The following is a 22,797-nucleotide window of genomic DNA, read 5'->3' as shown; positions in this document are numbered from 1 at the left end:
TTTTAAATTTGAGATGCTTTGTTTTTTTTATTAAAAGTCACCGATCTGCCTTTCCAAATAGGAACCTGCTCATGATTTTTTTCATGCCTCGGTATTGGTTGGTATTTTCTATAAGTGGCTGTTATTATTTAAAAAATAAAAGCAGGCAAATTCTTACTCGCGAGGCAGCCACAAAGGCTTAACAACCGGACCCTGAAGGTACAGAGGGACTTTAGGTAGCCCCAAACCAAGGGGAAGCCAGCCGGGGAACCTCTTCAGGAAAAACCTCTCTGGAAAAGGCAAAGCATTTCTGGGTTGCGCCTCTCTTTCGGGTCTCTGCAGATGGCGGGCCTGGGGAGGCTCTTGCTTGCGGCCAGGTGAGAAGATGGAAGCCCAGGTAGGAAGCATGCAGGCAGGTACGTATGTCTGTCGCAAGAGGACTCTTGCTGCTCTGGCCTTTGGAGGAGGAGCAGGTTTCTAGAGAGGTTTGGGGTTTCTTCCCCAAACCCCCAAAACTTTAACCTTAGGCTGTCTGCTATTGACCTCACCCCTTTCCTAAGAGGCCTGTAGTGGGTGTGCATAAGCGCACCAAATGTGCCTACCGTCCCTATCCTATTTATTTCTCTTATATGTATCCATTTCATGTATTCATAACTACGTTTATACTTATACCTGTTATCTTGTAAGCGGTTGACAAATCAGAGAACACAAATAAATAAATAAATCTGGATTCCCAGGTCACCCTCCGTAGCACTGCCCGCCCCCCCCGGTCCTTGCTACAGTTCCTGGGGGAGGCCCGTTGAGGCCTAGCGGCAGAGGCCTCACCAGAGAAGCCTGCCTCGAGTTAGCGGGGCCAGCGGAGGCAGGTAGGGCCCAAGAGGGTCTCTGAGGGGGTCTTGGCCCAGCCACGAAGAGAGAGAGGAGAGGTGGTGCTCTGGCTGCCTGACCCATGGGGCAGAGGAGGATGCCCAGAGATGCCCTCCCTGGGGAGGGGCCGGACCCCTTGCCCCATGTTGCACGATGGGGTAGGATGGGGGTGTGTGTGACCGGATAATTGGGCAGCTCTTAAGGGAGACCCCCAGCTTGGCTTGATCCATGGTGGAAATGCGCCCACTTAAAGGTGTTTTCACACCCCAGAGGCGGCCGAAGGAAAACAATAGTTTTTCCTCTGGTTTTAGGACCCGTTGAGATGGGCGGACCAGAATCACACTGGAAGGTAGCATGGGTTTTTTTGGCATTGCTCCTCGTACATTCTGGTGAGTGGGTACTTCATTTAATCCTTTATCTACGCGGACCGAGATCCCCCTTACTATCACGCTGGTCTGAGGTTATCTCACACTCTCCCAAGGTCCTCTCTTTCTAAAATATTTCCTTTTATTTATTTATTTTTTTTAAAGAATGCTTTATTGAGGTTTTTTTTTCCATTGATACATAACGCCAATAGTTATTAAACGGCGCTGTGACATCATATACACATTTACGTGTCCTATCAAAACTTACAATACATAATACTTTCATGCCGCCTTATTTATTATACACATTATTTACATTTTCTACTCTTATATCTATTATCAATCTGAATAAACCGTGTTTCCCATACTGCATTGTATTCTGTCTGTTTTCCCTTTTAATTCCATAGTTAATTTATCTATTTCCACACACTCTAAATTTTTTTATTATTATTATTAATCCTTCAGGTGGTATGGAGTTTTTCTTTCCGTATGGAGCATATGAAATTCTTGCTGCTGTTAATATATGTAATATAAGATATTTTGTCTTTCTATTATAGTTTTTTTTATTATTCCTAAGAGGAATAATTCCGGGACAAAATCAATTTTGTTTTTTAGTTAACTCTTCTAACCACGTTTTAATCCTTTTCCAGTATTTTTTTCACTTTGGGGCATGTCCACCAAGAATGAAACAAGGTACCTTGTTGTTGTCCACACTTCCAACAATTTGGTTTTAAATTTGGGTAAATCTTAGCCAGTCTTGAGGGTGCCAAATGTCAACGATAGAACATTTTAATATTGGTTTTCCTTATATATAAATATTTCCTTTTCATGTCCTCTCATTTCTTCTACTGTTGGGTCTGCCAAAGCTCCTTTTATTATTTGGATGGAAAGATTTTAGCCTGTGGATCCTAACAGGCCATGTGAGTCTGGCTGTGTGAGTGAGGACAGAAAGAGACACAGAACCTGCTACAGTAGAAGATTGCCTGCAGAATCAGTGCCAAGTTGATGTTAGACCAAGGAAGAAAGCTGGCTTATAGTTAGAAGGACCGATCGTCTGGGTGCTCCGCCGTTGCCTGTGATAAGTGGCCATACTTGGGAAGGTTGAATCTTGGCCTGATGTGTCAGGAGCTGTTGTAGGACTAAGCAGAACTAAACACCGTAGGACTAAGGCTTAGCCCTTTTCTGTCTAGCAACAAAAACCCTGATCCAAGATGCACCTTTACTGCTTCTGCATGCAGGACTGGGGCAATGCCCCCCGAAATGGATCCCATACAGAGATGAGTTCTGCCTCTACCTCCCGGTTGCTCCTGTTCTCTCCTGGAAGGAGGCCAGAGTCTTCTGTCAGGACCAAAACGCAGATCTAGTGGTCATCAAGGATTATAGCAAGCAAGTAAGAGGTGGTATTTGCAATCCGCGCTCTCTCGGGGAATAAAAAGAGGAGGATGGGGGTGGAAAACTAGCCATGCAAGGGGTTGGCTTGGGTCCAGCTGCCATGAAGACAGCTCTGTTGCTGCATTAGCCATAGATAAGCTTAAGCCCGACCACTTCCTGCAGGAGCAGAGAAAATGCTGCCGTGGTCTCAATCTTGCCTTTGAAACTTGCCTTGGCACAGATGTTCCTGAGGGACCTTACCGAAGGTGCCAGGGGTCATGCATCGTACTTCTGGATTGGACTGGCGTGGCGAGAGGCTCAGCTCACCTGGGTGGATGGCACTCCAATATCACAGAGTTGGTACAGGTGAGGGAGGAAAGAGCTTGGTGTTTGGTTGCCTGGTGTTCCAAGAGAAGGGAGGATTCAGCCGATGTACACAAAAGCCTGCAGAGTTGGCCTCCGTCAGCCTTTCCTCTCCCATCGTCTCAGATAAGAGATAACAGATAATCAGAGTTGGAAGGGACCTTGTAGGTCATCTAGTCCAACCTCCCGCCCAAGCGGGAGACCCTACACCATTTCTGACAAATGACAGTCCTGTCTCTTCTTGAAAGTCTCAAGTGATGGTGCTCCCACAACATCCGAGGGCCACTTCTCTTCCATGGGTTGATTGTTCTCCCTGTCAGAAAGTTTCTCCTTATTTCCAGGATAAATCTCTCCTTGGTCAGTTTCCATCCATTATTCCTGGTCTAACCTACAGGTGCTTTAGAAAATAGCTTGACCACTTCCTCCTCTCTGGGGCAGCCCCTCAAATATTGGAAGATGCTATCCTGCCTCCTCTGGTCCTTCTCTTCCCTAGACTAGCCATGCCCAGTTCCTGCAACCGTTCTTCGTATGTTTTAGCCTCCAGTCCCCTCATCATCCTGGTTGCTCTTCTCTGTATTTTTTTAGAGTCTCAGCATCTTTTTTATAATGTGGTGACCAGACCTGGATGCAGTACTCTAGGTGTGGTCTTACTAAGGCTTTATAGAGTGGTATTAATACCTCCCTTGATCTCGATTGTATCCCTCTGTTAATGCAATTTAGGATTGCATTGGCTTTTTTGGCTGCTGCTGCTGTACACGGCTGGCTCCTGTTTAGCTGGTTGTCCACCAAGACTCCAAGATCCCTCTCATGGTTACTGCTATTGAGCTTCCTGACTGAGGAGGATCTTCCAAGGTCACGGAACACCCAGAGACATTCTTTTTTTTTTGCATGGAATCCCTTTATAAATCTCTGGCTCAGTCCTTGGTGTTGGGTTCTTCCATTTCCCCAGCCGCTGGCTCCAGGGCCACCCCGGGAAGAAGCCCTGCATCCAGCTTGTGGGCATCTACGCCGCACAGTGGAGAGACTGGGACTGCGAGGCCAGCACCTCATTTATTTGTGAGAAGCCGGTAAAAGGTAGGGCAAGGAGAACGTTGGACTCACTCTTTCTCTCTCCCAACCGCAAACCAGGAGGAGGAATAGCACAGGACAGGTGCTGTGGGAAACGGAATTCAATGAGGGTTAGGGTTGCACCATGGCAATGCAGAGAAAGGCATCCTATGTCTCCTAATCAAACCTCACTCAGTCCACATCTGTTACACACACGAGGCAACTCATTCTCAGGACATGAAAGCAAAAGGAGCTCCTTGCTGAGTTCTCACCTTACTGTTACTTTGTAGTAGGGTGGTTCTGAACAGGGAGAATTATCTCTGCCCTTTCTGGAGAAGTAAGTAGAAGGCTTTGCTGGATTCCTCCTTGGCATGAAGTCAGTTTCTCTTTGGAACCACAACCTGGGTGTTTGAGAATCTCCACGGACGTTTCTGAAACCCGCATCTTTCTCTCGTCCAGATGCCTCTTCCAGCAGCACCAGAAAAGTACGATTCCGCTCTCACTGCTACGCCTTCTATTTCCCATCCTTGCGGGAACAGAGGTCGTGGGGAGAGGCCCAGTCTTTCTGCCAGGAGCTCGGAGGGAACTTGGCCATTATCCACGATGAAGAGGAGAACACTTTTCTCTCAAGTACGATGTCTGCCGATTCCCCGGGGCGCCGAGTCCTGATCAGCTTTCAAAGTTCGACAGGATGATCAAAAGTGACCCAGTTGGAACGGTCAAGCTCAGGATGGAGAAGAAAGGGGCCCAGTGCTCTTCAGGTGATTCGTCCCTGCTGGTTCTTGTTCCTCCCCTCCTCTCCAGGTGCTTTTCCTGAGGATGGCTGGCACCTGTGGATCGGTCTGCACCTGGGGGCCCTGTGGAAGTGGAGCGATGCCTCGGCCCCCACCTACCTCCGGTGGAACTCAGGTACTTTTCTGGGCCCCTGCGTTACATGGCTGAAATCTGTTATTTGTCTTGACATGTCCCCTTTTTTTGAAGAGCATTCTGGGTTATAATTAAAATGAAATCATAAATGGCAGAACAAAAAACAAAAATCCTTATTATCCTATTACAGCACAACATTTCTATAATGTTATTGTGCTACGTTAATGAAAAGGATATTGGAGCTTTATGGTACAGAGTGAGGGTGTTCACAGCCCTGTGATGACCCAGGGTGGGATACAAAATAAACACAGTCACAAAAAGCAGGTGAAGCCCCTTTAATTCCTTCACTTTGCTTCCAAGCTCCAAATATCCTTGACTGGAGACAAAAAACTCCCCCACAAGCAGTTACAAGAAGGAGGAAATGCCGTTTAAATTATAAAGAGTAAAAAACAACACAAACCAGGCAAGATAAGGGCTTGAAGACGTCCACAGATATCAGAACACACACTGGGAAGGATGCCAAACTCAGAGAGGAACAATAAACCAGAGATATTTCCATGCTTTGTTTCCAGCACTGGCCCATACGCATGTCCGTCCTCTTATCCATTTGTCACAGCTGCAGCCCATGAAGAGGTTCAAGGCCCTCTCCTCCCCAGTTGACCATGTCTCTCCTTTATCCTCTCCTCCCTGGGTGCCCTAGGATGGATTGGGGATGGGCCTGAGTCCTCCTCTGACTGCCCAGCCGGCCTCTGCCCTTCCCCAGCCTCCTCTACAACCTCCAGAGCCACACTTCTACTCCCTGTCGGCTGTTCCTCTTCTCCCTCAGAGTCAGTCTCCACCAGGAACGTGACAAGCCCATTCACGGATTTTAAAAAGTTTTACGCTACTTGTGGGAATAGGCTGCAGAGTATCCTGGAGGAGTGGGAGGCTGGCTGAGCCAAGCATTCCCCTGCCTCCTCTTCCTTCCCAGCCCCGGCCGTAGGGCAGGACCAGTGTGCGGTACTCACTCTTCAGCCCCTGGATGATGGACAGCATGGGACGTGGAAGGCCAGACCTTGCCAGGTGCGCCCCGCAGCCGAGTACCTAGGTTTCATCTGCCAACTCCAGTATGGTGAGTGCAATGAATTGGGGTGGGAATTGCCAGGCACCCAGGCTGCCTTTTCTAATAGCCCTCAAACTGGCAGCTTCTAGATAACCGAGGAAGTGTGAAAGCCTGTAGACAGAAGAATAACCTCTTACTCTTGTGTTGTTGTGGGACTCAGTGGTGGCTCCCACAATAGGAAGCGTGATTCGGGAATCTTTTTGTGTGCCGAGTCCAGAAGGCTAGGCCTCTGGGCTGTTGGACTGACTTTTATCTAATCTTAAAGCTCTATAAAAGTCTTGCTTTTATATATATATATAAAATGTGGAAAGCTGAATATATATATAGTATTCAGCTTTGTTCGGGTATTCTCCCACGTCATTATAGTTGTGCTTTTAAAGTTGTAGCAACGTTTCGGCAGAATCTCAACTGCCATCATCAGGCTTCTGTATTGTGTTCGTCCATAGATAGATAGATAGATAGATAGATAGATAGATAGATAGATAGATAGATAGATAGATATAGATATAGATATAGATATAGATATAGATATAGATATAGATATATATTTGTGTTTTCCACCAATACAACTCAAATCATATTCACATTTTCAACAGCGTTTTAACATCTACAGACATTGTTATCTTATAGTCCCTAATACATTCACCAATAACTGTTATCTTAATCTATAATTAGTTCTATCTTATATACTTATATATTTTACATATCCACAAATCATTTTCTTCAGGTCTCTTACAGTTAATCTTCTCTTCTTATTCCTTATATCTACTCTCTACCCTTTCATGCCATTTGTGCCAGATTAAATAATACTCTGAGTTCTCCTTCTCTTTCATGTTTAATGTGAGCGTGTCCATTTCCGCACATTGCATTATTTTTTGTTGGAAGTTGGGTCCTTTCCTAGGCCGGGAGCCTCACATCTGAATACTATTTCAGAACCCGGCTGTAAATTCCCTCCACGGGTTGCTCTTTCTGGATTCCCTTGAAGGAGGAGGACTAATTCATTCTGCTCTTTGCCGGCAGATTTCTGTGGCCCTCCAGAGGCTGTTCGGTTTCTCCTCCACGGTGGGATGGGTCCTTACGCCACAGCTGATGTCACCTTCTCTTTGCCTGGCCATGCCACTTTCTCTCTGGCTTTGACCTGCTTCCATCCGAATGGCACCCTCTTCTTGATCATCTTTGAGTACAACGCCACTCACCTCCATGGCAGCATCTTTAGCGAACACGGCAGGTTTTTGGTGCACAAGGACTATCCTCATGCCCCTTTGCCCCGCGGCCTCAACACCTGGAGCTTCATCAGCTACCCAGATGGCTTTGCCTGCTTCTTCAACCACCAGGAGCACTTCCGGCTGTCGGACAGCCAAGAGGTCTTCCTTGCGAACATCAGCTCCTTGCAGATAAGTGGAGCCACCGTAGCCAATGCTTCCCTGGGTAGGTCGGTCCAGCTAGCCTCAAGCAGGCACAGCAAGGGGCACAAGCAGCCCCCTCAGAAGGGAGGTGGACAGGCCTGGCCAGGCCGGTACATCCCAACCCTACTCAGTTGGAGAAGGGTCTGAGCATGGGCTGCTTCTTCTTTGGTGGCCATTCTGGTCTCCTCCTCATGGAGGGAGCCCTTCTGGGAAACCCCAACTCGTAGCCAGGCACTGGAACTACGGAGGCAAGAGGTCCCTTAGTCAAAGATGGCTGCCTCCAGATCAGCGGGAAAAGCAGAATTCCCTTGGAAGGAACGCAGCGCCTCTGTTGCTCCGCTGGGATGCCCTCACCCCTTGGCATCTTCTTCCAGAGTATCCGCTGTCCTCTGACTTGCACTTCCCCCACGGGAGCAGCCTGCAGCTGGAGGACGCCGTCCACCGCTACCTGGGCAACTTCACCCTTGGGCTGTGGATCCGAAGCGCCTTCCTGGACTCTCCTCGGATGTGCACAGTCAGCTACTCCTTGAAGTGGCAGCAGCGGGCCGAATTTGCGCTCTTCCTTCTCTCCCCTTCCGGACTGGAATTCCACACCAAGGGGTGAGGGGAGCAGGGCCCTGCACCCATCGACCCCCCTACAAATCCGCAGACCCTTCCCCTGGCGACCCCCTCTCCCCATTGGCCACACGGTCCTCCTGCCTGGGAATGAGCAGCGCAGAGGGAACCTCTCCCAACGCCCTGCTCTGGTTCTGCTTTCAGAGCCCTGCTGTTCAGGGTCACCCGAGTCCCCCTTCTGGATGGCTGCTGGCACCACCTGGCTGTCTCGGTCACCAACACTCCCAGCGTGTCTCCCTTTGAAGTCTTTGTGGATGGAGAGACCTGGCCGCCAGACGTGTCTGAAAGCACTGGCTTCCTGTGGAAGGGGCTATCCCTGGGAGGAAGACTGAGCTTAGGGCAACTGGAAGGCACCCACAGGGGTGAGTCTTGACTGAGTTATCTTGGGGGATGATTTATTTACTTGCTTGCTTACTCATTTAATTTATATTATATCGCAGCCTGTTCGCCCATGGCGACTCAAGGCAACTTACAGAATGTAAAATCATATTTAAAACAAAAAAAAAGATAAAAACAAAAACAATAAGAACGAACAAAAAGAATCAAATAAATTAGTAAAGTACAATAGAACAAAATTTGGGAAAACAAAAAACAAAACAAAACAAAAAACCAACTCCCACCCACCCCACCACCCTGACGACAGCGGGTCACACTAGCCATCTGATGGGTTCCATCCCTCTCTGGGTTCCCCAGGCCCGCTGGCAAAACCAGGACGGAGCCACCACGGAGAAGGCCCTTCTTCTAGGTCCCACCAGGTGTATCTCCCTCAGGGGTGGGACCTGCAGCATCCCGTGCCTCCTCGCTCTGATTTGCACCGTGGTATTTGTGGCAGGTCTGCACTGGAGCCAGGAGCCACAGCCATTACCGTCTCAAGTGACCTCCACACACACACACACACACACTTTTCTCCGTAAGGCGAGAGAACCATCCTGCCTTGTAGTTCCTCCTTTATCCACAGGGTGTGTGTGTGGCGTAAGGCAGGGGGCTTTGCTGACCAGGGTCCCCTTGCAGGGGCCAGCTCCTACGTGGGGGATCTGAGTGAAGTGAACCTGTGGGACCGAGCCCTTTCGGAGTTCTCTGTGAAGCAGCTCTCGGCCTCGAGAAACAGGTGGAAGTTCCCTGGGAACGTGGTGAGCTGGAGCCAGCTGGTGGCGAAGAGGCCTCCGGCGGTGCAGATCAGCCCACCCAGTGAAGAGCCAGGTAAAGTCAGCCGGGGCGGAGGGGGGGGAGACTTTGATGGGGTGGGTGGACGCCAACTATGGCTGCCCCGATGGGGGAGTTTCTGTTGGGGCATCGAGATAATGCAGCCGCCGGTCCGTGGGCGCTGAATTCACCTTTTGCACATCCCAGCTGGCCTCTTCGTTCACCTTCCTCCTTTTTGGGCTTTGCCTCCAGCTGCTACCCAGTCCTGGGTCGACTGTCTATCTGGGGATGAGCCCACCACCCTGACAATAAACTAAACAACTAAATAAACTAAATGACAATAAACTAAACAACTAATTAAGTTCACTCCGGTGCTTTTGAAAATATATGGTGAACCAGAGTGTATTGCTTCTCCTATCCTTCTCTCCTCCCCCCGGTGTTCCAGCTCATCCTTTTGTGTGGTTTGGCCTCCTCCGGATTAGAGGGAAGGCTTTGGTTCTCTGCACAGACCCAGAGCGGTCCATCCTCCATCTCCAGCCCCTGCCTGGCCCATGTGCCTCACGGGCTCTCTGGGGATTGCAGCTGAACGGTCGACTCCGCAACGTGGCAGACCCTCCTGCCTGTCTTCTGGTCAGTCGTGACTTATTTGCATCTTTGATGGCCTATTTAGCTTGTTTGTCTTCTTTGTCCCTGAAAACCCCCGGCTAAGTCTGAAGACTGTTCTGACCCAAATCTTGTTCCAAGGAAACGAACACAAAATGGAGCTAACAGCAAACAGCAAAACAAAGTCCGAACTTCCACAAGTCTTGAAGGGCAAGAACTTCTTTGCTTCCTGCAAAGAACTCCAGTTTCTCAGCTGGCTTTTATCCCTTAAGGGAGGGGCCATCACCTTGCAGCCTTACTCCCGAGTCACCCCTGCTGCTGCAGCTGCTCTTTCCTTTGAGCAGTCCTACGCGCATGTACACTTGGCACAGGCTCCTCGGGGACCTCTTCCTCACTGCTGCCAGCCTCCACAATCTCCGAAGGCAGCACTCCACTCCCTGATGGTCCTGGCCCCATCCCTGCATCACACGCAGGCCTCTCCTCTGAGTCCTCGCTCTCCGAGACCTCAGCCATCCGTACCTGCTGCCAACAAACCACAACAAAGGCTGGTTTTGTGAGGGTGTGAGCCCTCCTGGGTCCTTCAGACCAAACGTGCTCAAGTAATTTAGAAACCAGTTCAACGTTATAGCCACGTGAGCCACTCTTGGTCCATTCCATGCAGGTGGCCTCAGATGGCTCATCTGTCCTGAGTAGCTGGGACTGCTCTCCGGACCCTCGGAGCAGCTTCCGCCTCTTGCCAGACATGCGTCTGCAAAATCTGCACTCGGGACTCTGCTTGTTTCAAGAAGCCGCCAATGCCATGCTGTATCTGGGAAAATGCACTCCTCAGGCCTTGTACTTTTTCCTGGATTGGGGTAGGTCCTCACTTTTTTCCCGTCAGGAACTCCGTGCTGCCATATGGGCAGCCTTGTGTTCCCACGCAACCTGGATTAATTGCTTTGGGGGGGATGGACATTTCTCTGCAGACCACCAAAATTTTCTCGCGGACCACCAGTGTTCCCCGGCCCACCGGTTGGCGACCACCGCTCTGGGCAAAGAGAAGAGCTGGGATGGATTGAATGCGTCTCCTGGCCCCATCTGCCCCGCCCTGCCCCCCAAAGCCCTGCCCAGGATCGGGGTCCTTGTTCCCTCACTCCCAGGCAGGAGGAAGCCAGCTGTGTTCTCAGGCCACCCTCTGCCTGCTCTTTTCTCCCCAGATGTGCACTGCCCCCATTCTAAGGGCTGGAGACCTTGGAAGGACAAATGCCTCTTCTTCGTGCTGGGCGCGGCTCTCGAGTGGAGCCAGGCGCAGAGGTTCTGCCAGCGGTTCCAGGGGGGAAGCCTGCTCTCACTGAACAGCCCTCAGGATCTGGTGAGCAGTTGAGCTTTGGGGCTGGGAGCTTCCGGTACAGGGTCACCTGGAGCAACAGGGCCCACCCAGTCTGCATCTTCTTGGGAAGATCTGAGCACAGCAAAGGGGAGAAGGACCTTGCCTCCCCTGGGGCCGGTCTGCTGCGGAATTGTGGCCAGAGATTTGTGTGGGTGGCGAGGAGCAGTGGGCGGTTCTGGCGGGTTTGGCTTCTGGGTGGCCAGGAATCCTATCCGGCGGAATGCGCCACCCCTGTGTGTGCATTGCAGATGTGGTTGCAGGGGCAAGTGCCAGGGAGCCTCTGGACAGGATTGCACAGCAGTGGCAGAGATCTGTGGAACTGGCTGGATGGGTCCCGGTTCAACCAAGCGCTGAGGCGGTAAGAGGCTTCCCCACCCCTGAGGCTCCCCTATGAAAAGGTCTCTACTCAGATGCATCTACTCCACCCAGAAAAATGGCCAAAGCGAACTCTATCCAAGCCGAGCAGGTTGGCCTGTAGAACCACTGGTATCTTCACTGACCAGGCCAGGTGTGTTGTAGAGCCAACTGATTTCCCCCACCACATCTTCTCCTCTTCCTCTAATTCTTTCCCACATAGCTTCATGTTCTCCCTGGAGCCATCCAGCATGGCAATCTGCATGCTTGCTCTGACCTCTGGCTTCCTGAAGGCCGAGCCGTGCCACAGGCCTCACCAGTGGATCTGCCAGGCTCCGCGCCAAAGCGGTAAGAGCTGGTGGGGAAGAGCACGGCTCCTTGCCCCTCGTCCTGCAGCTCTGCTGTCCAGCGGACAACTTTTCCACATGAGTGACACTTCGAGGAACCCAGCCCCCCCATGGCAAGGCGGAAGCTGCAGACAGTTGGGGTTTTTGTTCATAGTATTGCAGTGTGAATTCAGCACCAAGTAAAAACAGATGGCTGAGGCTTCATTTAACTTCTTTATAAACACATGAAATAAATTTTACAATACCAGTTGTAGATTTCTCCCAACACGGAGCAAACTCAAGCAGAAGCAGGTTCGTTACAGGTTCAGAGCAGAACATGAAACTCGGGAGCTCAGAAACAGACATCAGTTTCCCTTTTGTTCAGCAGGCAAGCAAGCAAGTTAGTTTCATTTTCAATAGACAGACTCGGAGCTTGATATAGAGCCACGCCTAGGCTACTTCTAGTTTCAGTTTCCAAACAGTCCTCATTGGCTGACTTAGTTGCTATGCCTATTCCTTGGCTGACCTTGTTACCGTGCTCTATTCGAGTTCATGAATATACTCTTTGACAGTTTTGTGGCTGATAGTAGAAGGGTAGGGTGGGGTGGGGTAAGACAACAGGGGTACCTAAGTATGGCCAGGAAGGAGACAGAGCTACAGGGAATAGGAGGCCGAATTGCCCTCTCGGGCAGGGCTCTAAAGGTGGGCTCAAGAAAGCCTCAGTCTTTGGGGGTGGACAACACCTTCTGGCCAGCTGCGGCGTTGTCTGGATCCCCTTCCCTTCCTTGCCTTGGTTCCTCCCATTGCTGCATTTTTAAGGGTTCCTTTTTCGTTCCCTACGCAAAGGAACACAAAGGGAATGCTTGTGGGAGGGGGCTCTAAAGAGAGCAGGAGGGACGATGCTGGCTGGCCCGCAGGGACCGTTGCCCGGGACCCTCCCCGCTAGAGGTGAGGTGTGCTCGCCTCTCACCTGCCCTCTTCCATCCCCGCCAGATTTATACATGACTTTCCCTGGGAAATCCTTTGTGGGCGCCGAGACGGCAGACCTGAGCTTCCATTCGCTGCAGGCTGCCAAGCGGCAGTGCAGCGCCTTGGGCGAGGGCTGCGATGTTGTGGTCAGCACCGCAGCAGGCCACCGCCTGATGGTGGGGAGACGCTTTGTCACCCTGGAGGACCCTGGAGCAGCCGCCACCACCGCCGTGCACGTCAAGACAAGATGCTCCCCCGGCTACTCAGGGCAGGACTGCCAATTGATGTGCCCGCGATGCGAGCCCAACTTGAGCTGCAACCCACTGACGGGCCTCTGCGATGGCTTCCTGTATTACCGAGAGGCTCCTGGTAGGTGAACTGGGAGGGCTTCCCTTGGCGTGGCCCGGGACCCCCGCTGACTCACACTTTGCCTCTCCCATAGCTCAAGCTTGGGAACCCGGCTTGGCAAAGACAGTGCCCCTTCTTTGGGGCAAGAGCCTCGCCCTAGAGAAAGAGAAAGTGCTTGGGGTATAAAGGTTGGGGAGGGGGTCTTCCAGACAGAAGGGGCGTGTCTGTCTCAGCTTCTTGCCCCAGCTCCCCTCTGGGATGAGATCCATGCAGCAGCCCCCGCACCTCGTCCATCTAGCTGATGGGGTTTTCGTTCATAGCATTGCAGCATGAATTCAGTGCCAGAAAAGTAAACACAGATGGCTGAGGCTTCGTTTCACTTCTTTATAAACACATGAAGTAAATTTTACAATACCAGTTGTAAAACCAGCCCCCCCCCCACCTTGTCCGTCAAGCTGAACCCTCTTCTCACAGCCCTCGTTGCCTCGCTGAAGTGCCTCCCGCTCGAGGTCTGGATATTTGAGCGAGGAAGTTGCTGGTCTCATGAGCGCTACAGTAGCCAGGTTGAAGCCCAGGCGGTGTGCAAGAGGTATCTGGGCAGCACAGTGAGGAAGGTGCCAGCCCCGAGCAAGGTGAGGGGTGTGGGTGGCATCTCTGCCACTACAAGATGGCAGCCTGCCTTGGGCTTGTCCCCTCCTCTCTGGCCCGCCAAACCCTTCCTGTGAAATGTGATAATCTAGTTCCGTGATGGCGAACCTATGGCACGCATTGTCACAGGTGGCATGCAGAGCCGTTTGTGCGGGCACGCGAGCCCCAGCCAAACTTAACTGCACTGCGCATGCGCAAACCTCCCAGCTGATTTTGAGGCAGTTTTCGGCCTCCCAGAGGCTTGAGGAGAAGCCTCTGCAGCATCAGGAGGCTGAAAAATGGACCTTCCGGAAATACCAGAAGTGCCCGTATTCAGCCTCCGGAAGGCCTCTGCATTCCGGGGAGAGAGTTTTCACCCTCCTGGGGGCATGAGGGAAGCCTCTGCAGCCTTTGGAGGCTGAGAAACAGGCCTGTATTTATCAGAAGTGCCGAAATGGGCCCGTTTTTCGGCCTCCAGAGGCTTCCCTTGAGCCCCCAGGAGGGCGAAAAAGGCCTCCAACAGGCCGAAAATCAGCTGGGGGGCAGTGCAGGTAAGGGAGCGGGGAGGGTGTAGGGTGCATTGCACTGTGGGTGCTGGCACACACGCGCTTTCGACACACCGCAACAAAAAGGTTCGCCATCACTGATCTAATTGCTCCGTCCGGAGAGGTTTTTGCAAGGACGTCTTGGATACCTGGAGCCTTTAGAAGCTGACCTGTCTAGTCCTTCTGGCCCTCACCTCTCTCTGCACCCCACTCAGGTCCCAGCTGGCCCCTCTGCAGATGGGAGAAGCGGTTTCCAGCAGCCAGGAGGCGCACTTTGGGCGTGCCAGCGAGCTGAAGGTATGCCTTCGCTCCACACAAAGAACAAACCGGGTGGGTGGGCGATTGGGTGTGAAAAAGGCAGAAGGACCCGAGTATTCGCCCACAAATGCTTTGCTCTAAAATCAGCATGGATGACCTGCTTCCTCTGGGGTTTGGCAAGGAGAGAACCTGATACAGGTCCCAATTTTATCGGTGTTCCTTCAGAAACTTTTCTTCCGGGAAAACTTTTTTCTTTTTTAATTTTAAATTTTATTAAACATACACAAAAAAAGAAAGAAAAAGACATTTAAAAAACAATGAACGTGGTGCAATCATCCTAACCTACATAGCTGTCTTACATCGCTAAGTCATATAAAAAATAATACATATATACATTCTATATACATAGTATATAATAGATACATAAACCATAACCATTTCTTATTTTTTTGATCCTTCCTTTCTTCCAACCAGTGATAAAACTTGTCCCATATTTTGTAATAATCAGATTTGTCCTTATTTTTTTAATTCTTTTGTCAATTTATCCATTTTTGCACACATCCAAATTTTCCTAATTATTTCTATTTCACCCGGAGTTTCCTTTCCTTTCCATTGTTGGGCCTATGCTAATCTTGGAGCTGTGATGACACGGATTATTAGATGTATCCTATTTTCCCACATTAATTCCTAACAAGAAAAATGCGGGTCTATATTCTATTTTGATTTCACACCATCTCTTCTAACCATTTCTGGATTTTCCGCCAAAAAAATATTGGGCTTCTTTGCAATTCCACCCTAGATGATCCTACGTTCCATTTTCCCAGTTACACTTCCAACATACGGGGGGAAAGATTTGGGTACCTTTTAGCCAATTTTGCGATGGCGGAATATGCCATCTACAGAACAATTGATATAAATTTTCTTTAAAACAAGGTGGCCAAGGGAAATATTTGAGCTGAATTCAGACTCAGCAGGCCACGGAGTCCAGCATTCTGCTCACTGGCCCAGTAGGAGCCCTCGGCCAAGGCGGGAGGCTGTCGGTGCACTCCCCCAAGTCGCCAAGAGCAGGAGAGCATCTCAGAGCTACCGATGGGCCTTAGCCTTCTTCCGCATGCATCCTCTCCTCGCTGTTACTTCACACCCAGTTGTTATTGACGTAGAAAAGAGGGGCAGCCTTTGTGCCACTCGGCAAGTGCCGGAGTTCATCTTGTGGCGTACAGGCTGTGTGGGGTTCTGAGCTTTCTTCTAGTGGCAGAGGCAGACGTTGCTTCACACCGTTCACCCTCTTCCCTTACAGAGGTGACTCTGCCTTCATTCAGGGAGAAGCTACTCATTCCCCATCAGGACGCTGCTGCTGCTGCTCCTGAGCATAGGCACGCCTCGTGGCAGGAAGCCGAAGATGCTTGCTACCTGCAGAAGGAACGCTGTACGGGGATCCTGACCCTGAAAGGAGCTCATTACACGGTGGCAGGGACGGTGCTGGTCGACAGCCCTGGCTCAGACGCTCTGCTCTCTGTGAAAGCAGGTCAGTGCCTCCCTGTCTTGGGAGGCAGGGCGAGGGGCTTCTCTCCTTGGGCGTTTCAGGATTGGCCTGGGCGTTCCTGCCTCCTGAACTCACCTTCTGTGCTGCAGAGGAGAACCCAGCAGATTGATGCCAACATGTCTGCTGAGGCGCTTTCCAAACGCCCACAGACAGGGCCCGGGGGGCAAAAAATATGATCTCCTGGTTCTCTCCTCTCAGTGTGGGGTCTTCAGAGGTAACCTGAACATGGTCCTTCTGTTCTGACCCACGCCCTTTTCCGACAAATCAAACACAATCCAAAAGGAAGAAAAACCTTGTAATGCTTTTACAAAATAATTAGCTGTGATAAGCACAAGCCTTGCCAAACTGTGCGAGACTTGCCAAAAGATAACAGACAAGAAACAATTTGCAATACAAGAATCTTCAAATCCAAACTCAGGATACTGGAATGTCCATGAGGCTGGAGTTTCAAAACGTCTTTGCCTTCTGCAAAGAACATTTGTTTCACAGCTGGCTTTTATCTTCTTGAAGGAGGGGCCATCACCTTGCCTTACTCCCGAGTTGCCCATGTTGTTGCAGCTGCTCTTTCCTCCAAGCAATCCTGCATGCAAAGGCTCCTCGGGAACCTCCTCATCAATTCTGCAGCCCCCACAACCTCTCAAGGCAGCAGTCCACTCCCTAATGGTCCTGGCCCCTCATCTGAGTCCTTGCTCTCCTCAGCCGTCCGCATCTACTGCCGGCTAACCACAACACCTTCCTTTGACAACATGGTTGATGAACACTCCTCATAAAAACCTGTAAAGGTGTCATTGGTCCCCTAGCGCACACGGCCAGGCAGGGAAGTGGCTCTGAAGGCCACGGGCTGGCATGGAAGCTGTATTCTTTGCTAAAGCAAGCAGCCTCGTGCAGCCTTCCTTTGGCAGGTTTTTGTGTATTAATTTGAACGGTGAGCCCTGCGTGCTCTGCCTGAAAACCCACAGAACCAATCATAGTTCTTCAGGAGCTGGTAGCAAGGGTGGGAACGAGGGTGGTCCTTTGGAAGAGACCCAGGTCTTCTTCGGGAGGGAAGCGATGGCCTTTCCAATGCCTTCTCCGCTTGCAGCTTGCTCCCCGGGGTTCTGTGGAAAGCACTGCCAGAGGCGCTGTTCTCCTTGCCTGAGCACGCACACCTACAACCCTCTGACCGGCCGGTGCGACGGCAGCCTGAGCTGCGTGCATCGCTTCAGCCCTTCCTGTCTTCACGGTAAAGTGCACGGTTTTGCTTCGCGGTCACACTTACGAAAAGTTCACCGACACCACACGCTCCTCGTGCCTCAGGTCTAAATATCTAACTCGGGCAACGCACAGCCACATGATTAACACAGTTCACATTTCCTCTTAGGTCTGGTGCATTCCAGGTGTCCAAGGGGCCCCGGCTGGTGGTTTTGGGGCGGACACTGCTACTACGTGGAGGAGCAGGGCAGCAAGAGCTGGCCAGAGGCCAAGGCTGCCTGTCAGGCCTATGGCGAAAACGTGGCCCTCCTGGTTCTCAGCAGTGCCAAGGAAAAGGCCAGAACTTTTGGATGCCTCTTCAATGGGGGGGGGGAGGAAGAGGGCGGTGGCCAGGCCAGGCCAAATTTCCCTTGTGCCTAGTAATAAAGCAGGAGGGGCTTTCTCGGCCCTGCCGAGCATCCTCCTTGTTACATAGCTGTTCATTAATAACAGTGGAAATACACCGAGATATTTAAACCAGGAGTGGGATTCAATTTTTTTAACAACCGGTTCTGTGGGCGTGGCTTAGTTGGTGGGCATAGCTTGGTGGTCATGTTATTGGCTGGGCGTGGCCAACTCAATATCACTCACATCGAGGCACGCATCTCCTCGCCTGGCCTCTCATAACTATGGGGATGCTGCAACTGTCGTAAGTGTGAAAAATGGTCATAAGTCACTTTTTCCAGTGCCCTTGTAACTTTGAATGGCCACTCCACACAAGCAAAGTGCCAGCAAAGGAGGGGACAAAAACTCCAGAGAGGTTCCTGAGACAGGAAGTCTAGTCCTGCCAAAAATGTAATAAGGGTTAACGGAGAGGCAGTTTCTGTAAGCAACACCAGAATGTTTCCTTCCTGCCTTCCTTACAGGATTAGCCCTGTAATTTCTTCTAACAACCGGTTCTCTGAACTGCTTAGAATGTTAACAACCGGTTCTAGTGAATAGGTGCGAACTGGTAGAATCCCACCCCTGATTTAAACACTAGAACCAGGGAAGTCATCAAGACAAGCCAGGCAGATTGCTTTTAGCAAGACCACGGTTGGCTGTCTTGACAGTCAATCTTGGGCTTCCTCAGTAAGACCAAGCAAAGGTTTGAGAGTGAGGGGGTCCCTTTTCCCTCCCAGGCCTGGGTGGCAGCCATGGTGCAGAGGGGCAGCTGGACAGGGCTGAGTGACGCAGACGGAGACGGAGTATGGAGGTGGGAAGGAGGCCGAGCGGACAGCCTCTCTCCACCTTGGTGAGCACCTTGGGGGTAGGAAGTTGCTTGGGGAAATGTTGCTCCCTGTTGTGGCCCTCTCAAGCTGGGGCCTCTCCCTGGTGCTCTGCTTCTCCCCCCAGATCTTTTCCCTGGGTTCTTGGAGGCTTCCTCATCCCACCCACCCCCGAGAAGCCACTCACGGCCTTCCCGTCTCATTTGCTGGGCTGACCACTTCCTGTCAGCCCCAATCCCCAGCCGTTCCCCACCCCTGGAATGGCCCCTGCCCTTCTGTTGGACCTCCAAGCGATGCTCAGCCAGGTGCATCCCTGCTTGCTTCCCCTGTCAGGTTCCCCGACGTGCCTCTTGGGGCCGGAGGCTGCTTGGAGATTCGTCACAGGGATTTGGCCACCTCCCCGTGCTCCCACCTCAAGCCCTGGGTGTGCGAGGGGCTCTGGGGTGAGTGGCTGGCTGGGCCGTGGTGGGGTCGTCCTACAGCCCCAGGCGCAGAAGTCTGGCACTGACTGGGCCTGCCTCACAGCCCAGCTCCCCATCAGCATGCCGGACCAGCTGTGCTTCCTTTAGCAAGGAGCAGGATGGCGGCCTGTCTGCCAGTGCTTGGGAAAGAAGAGCTATGGGCGTGGCGGGCATCCCCTGGGCTCCAGGGGTGTTTTCTTCGCTCATGCCCCTCTCCTCTCTGGCTCAGCACCCTGGAGTTCCTGCCCAGCTGAGCCCGGCTGGAGCCACTGGAATGGCAGCTGCTACCTCTGGGACTCTTCCTCTGCTGTGGCCTGGCCAGTGGCCCAGGAGGCCTGCCGGAGGTTCAGAAAGACAGACCTGCTGTACTTGACCTCGCTACAGGAGATGGTACCATTTCCGTTCTAGGCCTCCTTCCCACGCCAAGTGTACCAAGGGGCCGCTGTGACTTCTGCAGGTGGCTGGCAAGCAGGGGCCACCTCCCTCTCCTTGCGCAAACCACGGCCCCTGTCCTCCACCCTCGTGGCTCGATTCCCCCTTTCTTTCTTCCCTGTGAGCCAGTCAGGAAGGGGTAGCAGGTTCCCACCAGGGAGACCTTGGGGCTTCTGGGCGGTGGGGGCAGGGAACAGCTTCTTCTCCTGGGGGACCGGGAGACTGTGGATCCTTTTCGTTCCATCCAGGACTGGGTGCGTTCACACTTCCAAGGCACTTTCTGGACAGGCTTGAATGACCGGAAGGAGGAATCGGTCTTTCGCTGGTCAGCCCTGGAGCCCCTCAGCGAGCAGGTGGCCCAGTAAGTGGCCATAGAAGTGATCTCCTTCCTTACAGCGGAGTGTCCTGCAGCTGGAGAAGGATCCCCAGTCTCAAATTTCCCCTGTGGCTTAATGAGAGGAATCCGTAAGGTTCTGCACCCTGCCCAGCCCTTCCCCATCTGCTGGGGCCCCTGAAGCCTCCCCCAACCAGCCCACCACGGCCACTAAGAGGCCTCCTGCCCCATGTTGCCAGCTTGTGCTCCCTCTGTCAGGGGGCCTTACGGGCTGGGTGCCAACCCTGGGGGCCCTTTTGGCTCTTCTGCATGGAACAGGCACCTGCGAGACGATGTGGCTAACGGAGGGCTGAAGGACTGTGTGTGGTTTGACTCGGCAACTGGACTTCTGAGGGATGCCAGCTGTGGGGAGGAAAGGCCTTTCCTGTGCAAATGCCCTGAAGGTGAGAGAGGAGGCTGCGGAAACAGGGTGGGGCAGGAATTTTGCCAGTCCTCCCTCTCCTTGCCTTCTGCTCCCCCTCTTAGCTTTCCTCTATTCACACAACTTGGGGAGCAACAGCAGGCATTGACACAGAAAGGCTGTCCTGGGTTGGCTGCTCAGCGAAGGCTCCAAAATGGGCCCTTTCCAGGGTCCGTTTGTCTCACTGGGCTTCAGAACTTCTGCTAAGCCCGTGTTTATCGTTGCCTCGTGGTTGCCAAGACCTGTATTTAGTGAGCCACTTCAGCTGTTTCTTCTTAGTTTTGAAAAGCAGCTTTATAGCTTCTCAGTTTTGTTTTTTAACGGAAAGCAAATGATTCCTCAGTGTTCTCCTCTTGTGTCCCTCCCTTTCCTTCCCAGCCACAGAGTGGTTTGATCAGTGGGCTGGATACGGCGTGGCGGGAGAGCCGTCGCTGCTCTATCCCTCTGCAGAGACCCTGGAGGGGGCCAAGCGGGACTGCCTGCTGGAGCGCCCTGTGTGTGTGGCTGTGCTGGAGACAAGGTCTGGCTTCTACCTGCTCAGCAGCAAGGACGATGCCAGCCCCAAAGCAGACTCAGTGCTCCACGTGTGGACCAGTACGTGTCTGATGGGGCCCGCGGGGGTGGGCAGAGGAAGGGGCTCCTTCAAAGGGGAACCTCTGTGTCCAAAGGCTCCAACGAGGCATCCCATGTATGAGCCTCGCTCTGAAGTCAGGGTTGAATGTGTTGCCCAAGGCCAGTTTTTGATTCCCAGGCATTCCCACGATTCACCCTGGCACTGCATTACGTGCCCGGGGGTCCCATATGGACAGATTTGCCTTCTGATAGGGGACAACTGACCCCAGAACTTTGGCTAAGGGGGATTCTTCCCTGGTGTGCTCCCGAGTCTCTGAGAGTCAGCAGACGCCCTGGTGTTTAACCAGGTTGTAATATTTCCTGGTATTTATTTTATTTATTTATTTGATTCGTCAATCGCTTACAAGATAATAGGTATAAGTACAAACATGAGTAAGAATACAGGAAATAGGTACAAATAAATGGGAACAATAGGACAGGGACGGGAGGCACAATGGGGACTGGCCTCCTTATCCTCCCTCTGCCACTTTGCACTTCTCTTCTGGCGCTCAGCGTCAGAAATGTCCAAATGCTTGAGAGCTAGCTGAGAAGAAAAACGGCGGATCTCGTCTGATGTGGGTTCTACAGTCGCCACAGTTATCCCCGTGTTTTCCAGAAATGGGGCTGGGGTCTTGGTGCATTTGCCCGTCATGCCTGGTTCTGTTTTCTTTCAGTTTGCGCGGAAGGATTTAGCGGCTTGGCCTGCCGCAAGACCTCTGCAGGCGCAGCCCGGCCAGCCTGCGACTGCAGTGGCAGGTTGGAGACCACAGCAGAGAAAGGTGAGGGTCCAGGCAGGGCATGGAGCTCTTTAGAGACCAGCAGAGGCCCAGTGAACTCTCCAACAAAGAGAGGCAGCTGCTCTTCCTGTGTATCTGGAAGTCAGACAGTGACGCAAACATTGGTGTTTATTTCAAAAAGGACTATATGTTCCTCTCTCCTTCCCGCCTAGTCCATGCATTGAAGGCCCTGCTCTGGTGTTTCTTGCATAGTAGCGGGAAAGGGCTTCTCCTGAGGAAGCTGGGGTCCTTTTGGGAAAAGGGAATTGGGGCACAGCTTCTGCCTTTGGCTCTTAGATGCCACCAGCTCTGCCGCGTTATCTTTCCAGAGCATCTTTACGTTTTCTTCCGTCAAGTAAGAACTATTTCTGTTGACTTGACATAACTTAGGTTCCACCAAAAGTACACTCAGAAAGATGAGTAGGTTGTGTTCGTTTCACTCAATTTATCCGGAGAAAATAGAAGCTGCTTGGCTCCAAGTTTCCAGATCCCTTTATAGCCTGCTTGAACCCGACGATGGCCGGGGATGGGCCCATCCCTAAGGTGGCCGTATGCTTCCATCTTGCTGCAGTTTGTGGCGTCCCTGTGCAGACCTGTGTGGAGGATTGCAAGCAAATGACTCCTGGGACGAAGTGCTCATTTTGCATCCCTGTCTGCACTGGTACGTTAGCTTAGAAGCCTTAGGAGCATGGGGGAACGCCTCACGGTTGTGGGATCCACTCTATTCTGAGGTTCCTTCAGCTAAAACATGTCGCACTGGTGTTTCTCCTCGGTTGACTGGATCCATTGGCACCCGGTCATCTTGCCAGCTGGGCTCAATGGCCTTCACCTGGGCAAAACTGGCCACCCTCTGGAAGCAGCTGCCGTTGCTCTCCTGGAATGCCCTCCAGGGTCCCTTTTGCCCTCTGGGAAGGGCTGCAACTCCAGGTCAGAGAGTTTGCTACCACGGTAGGATCCCTCCCACCCCACGCACCCCATCTGCAATTAGCCAGGATCTTTCGCTCTTTCCCCATGCAGAGGCCAGCCTGAGCTTTCTGGAGCCTGAAGAGTTTGCTCTTGTCACCATGATCCAGTTCAAGGTGTCCCATTCCCTCAATCTCACGGCTGAGGATGAAAGGGACCAGAACGTCTCCTCCAAGGTCATATATGATGACGCCAAGCATCCGTGACAGAAAAGGAAAGCAAGAGGCCAATAAAGGCTGTGGAGGTGCCGAGGA

General features: G+C 52.0%; 1 protein-coding gene across 1 annotated transcript; it reads left to right on the top strand.

Moving 5' to 3' along the window:
• The first annotated feature begins 37 nt into the window (after nt 1–37).
• On the top strand, nt 38–22,797 carry LOC113443906 (uncharacterized). Its single transcript, XM_087914495.1, has 31 exons — nt 38–1,235; nt 2,450–2,601; nt 2,824–2,948; nt 3,895–4,019; nt 4,452–4,622; nt 4,797–4,901; nt 5,830–5,970; nt 6,982–7,389; nt 7,742–7,967; nt 8,127–8,344; nt 8,994–9,182; nt 9,571–9,755; nt 10,390–10,582; nt 10,925–11,079; nt 11,346–11,455; nt 11,675–11,799; nt 12,771–13,115; nt 13,569–13,726; nt 14,482–14,563; nt 15,822–16,049; nt 17,149–17,289; nt 17,428–17,594; nt 18,419–18,531; nt 18,839–18,948; nt 19,196–19,356; nt 19,647–19,759; nt 20,051–20,175; nt 20,571–20,786; nt 21,479–21,583; nt 22,152–22,241; nt 22,598–22,797. The coding sequence occupies exons 1-31, from the start codon at nt 1,169–1,171 to the stop codon at nt 22,747–22,749; spliced, it is 5,001 nt and encodes a 1,666-aa protein (XP_087770621.1). The 5' UTR covers nt 38–1,168; the 3' UTR covers nt 22,750–22,797.

Source organism: Pseudonaja textilis, chromosome 17, assembly GCF_049901715.1.
Source record: "Pseudonaja textilis isolate UNSWEBS1 chromosome 17, rPseTex1.2, whole genome shotgun sequence".
NCBI classification, from domain to species: domain Eukaryota; kingdom Metazoa; phylum Chordata; class Lepidosauria; order Squamata; family Elapidae; genus Pseudonaja; species Pseudonaja textilis.
The sequence above is the reverse complement of the archived record's forward strand: the minus strand, read 5'-3'. Positions and strand labels throughout refer to the sequence as shown.

Coding starts and splice junctions, on each gene's coding strand:
- LOC113443906 (XM_087914495.1), top strand. CDS start 1,169: ATGGGCGGACCAGAATCACACTGGAAGGTAGCATGGGTTTTTTTGGCA. Junction 4,902..5,829: donor CTACCTCCGGTGGAACTCAG/GTACTTTTCTGG, acceptor CTTCCTTCCCAG/CCCCGGCCGTAGGGCAGGAC. Junction 19,760..20,050: donor CTCAGCGAGCAGGTGGCCCA/GTAAGTGGCCAT, acceptor TGCATGGAACAG/GCACCTGCGAGACGATGTGG.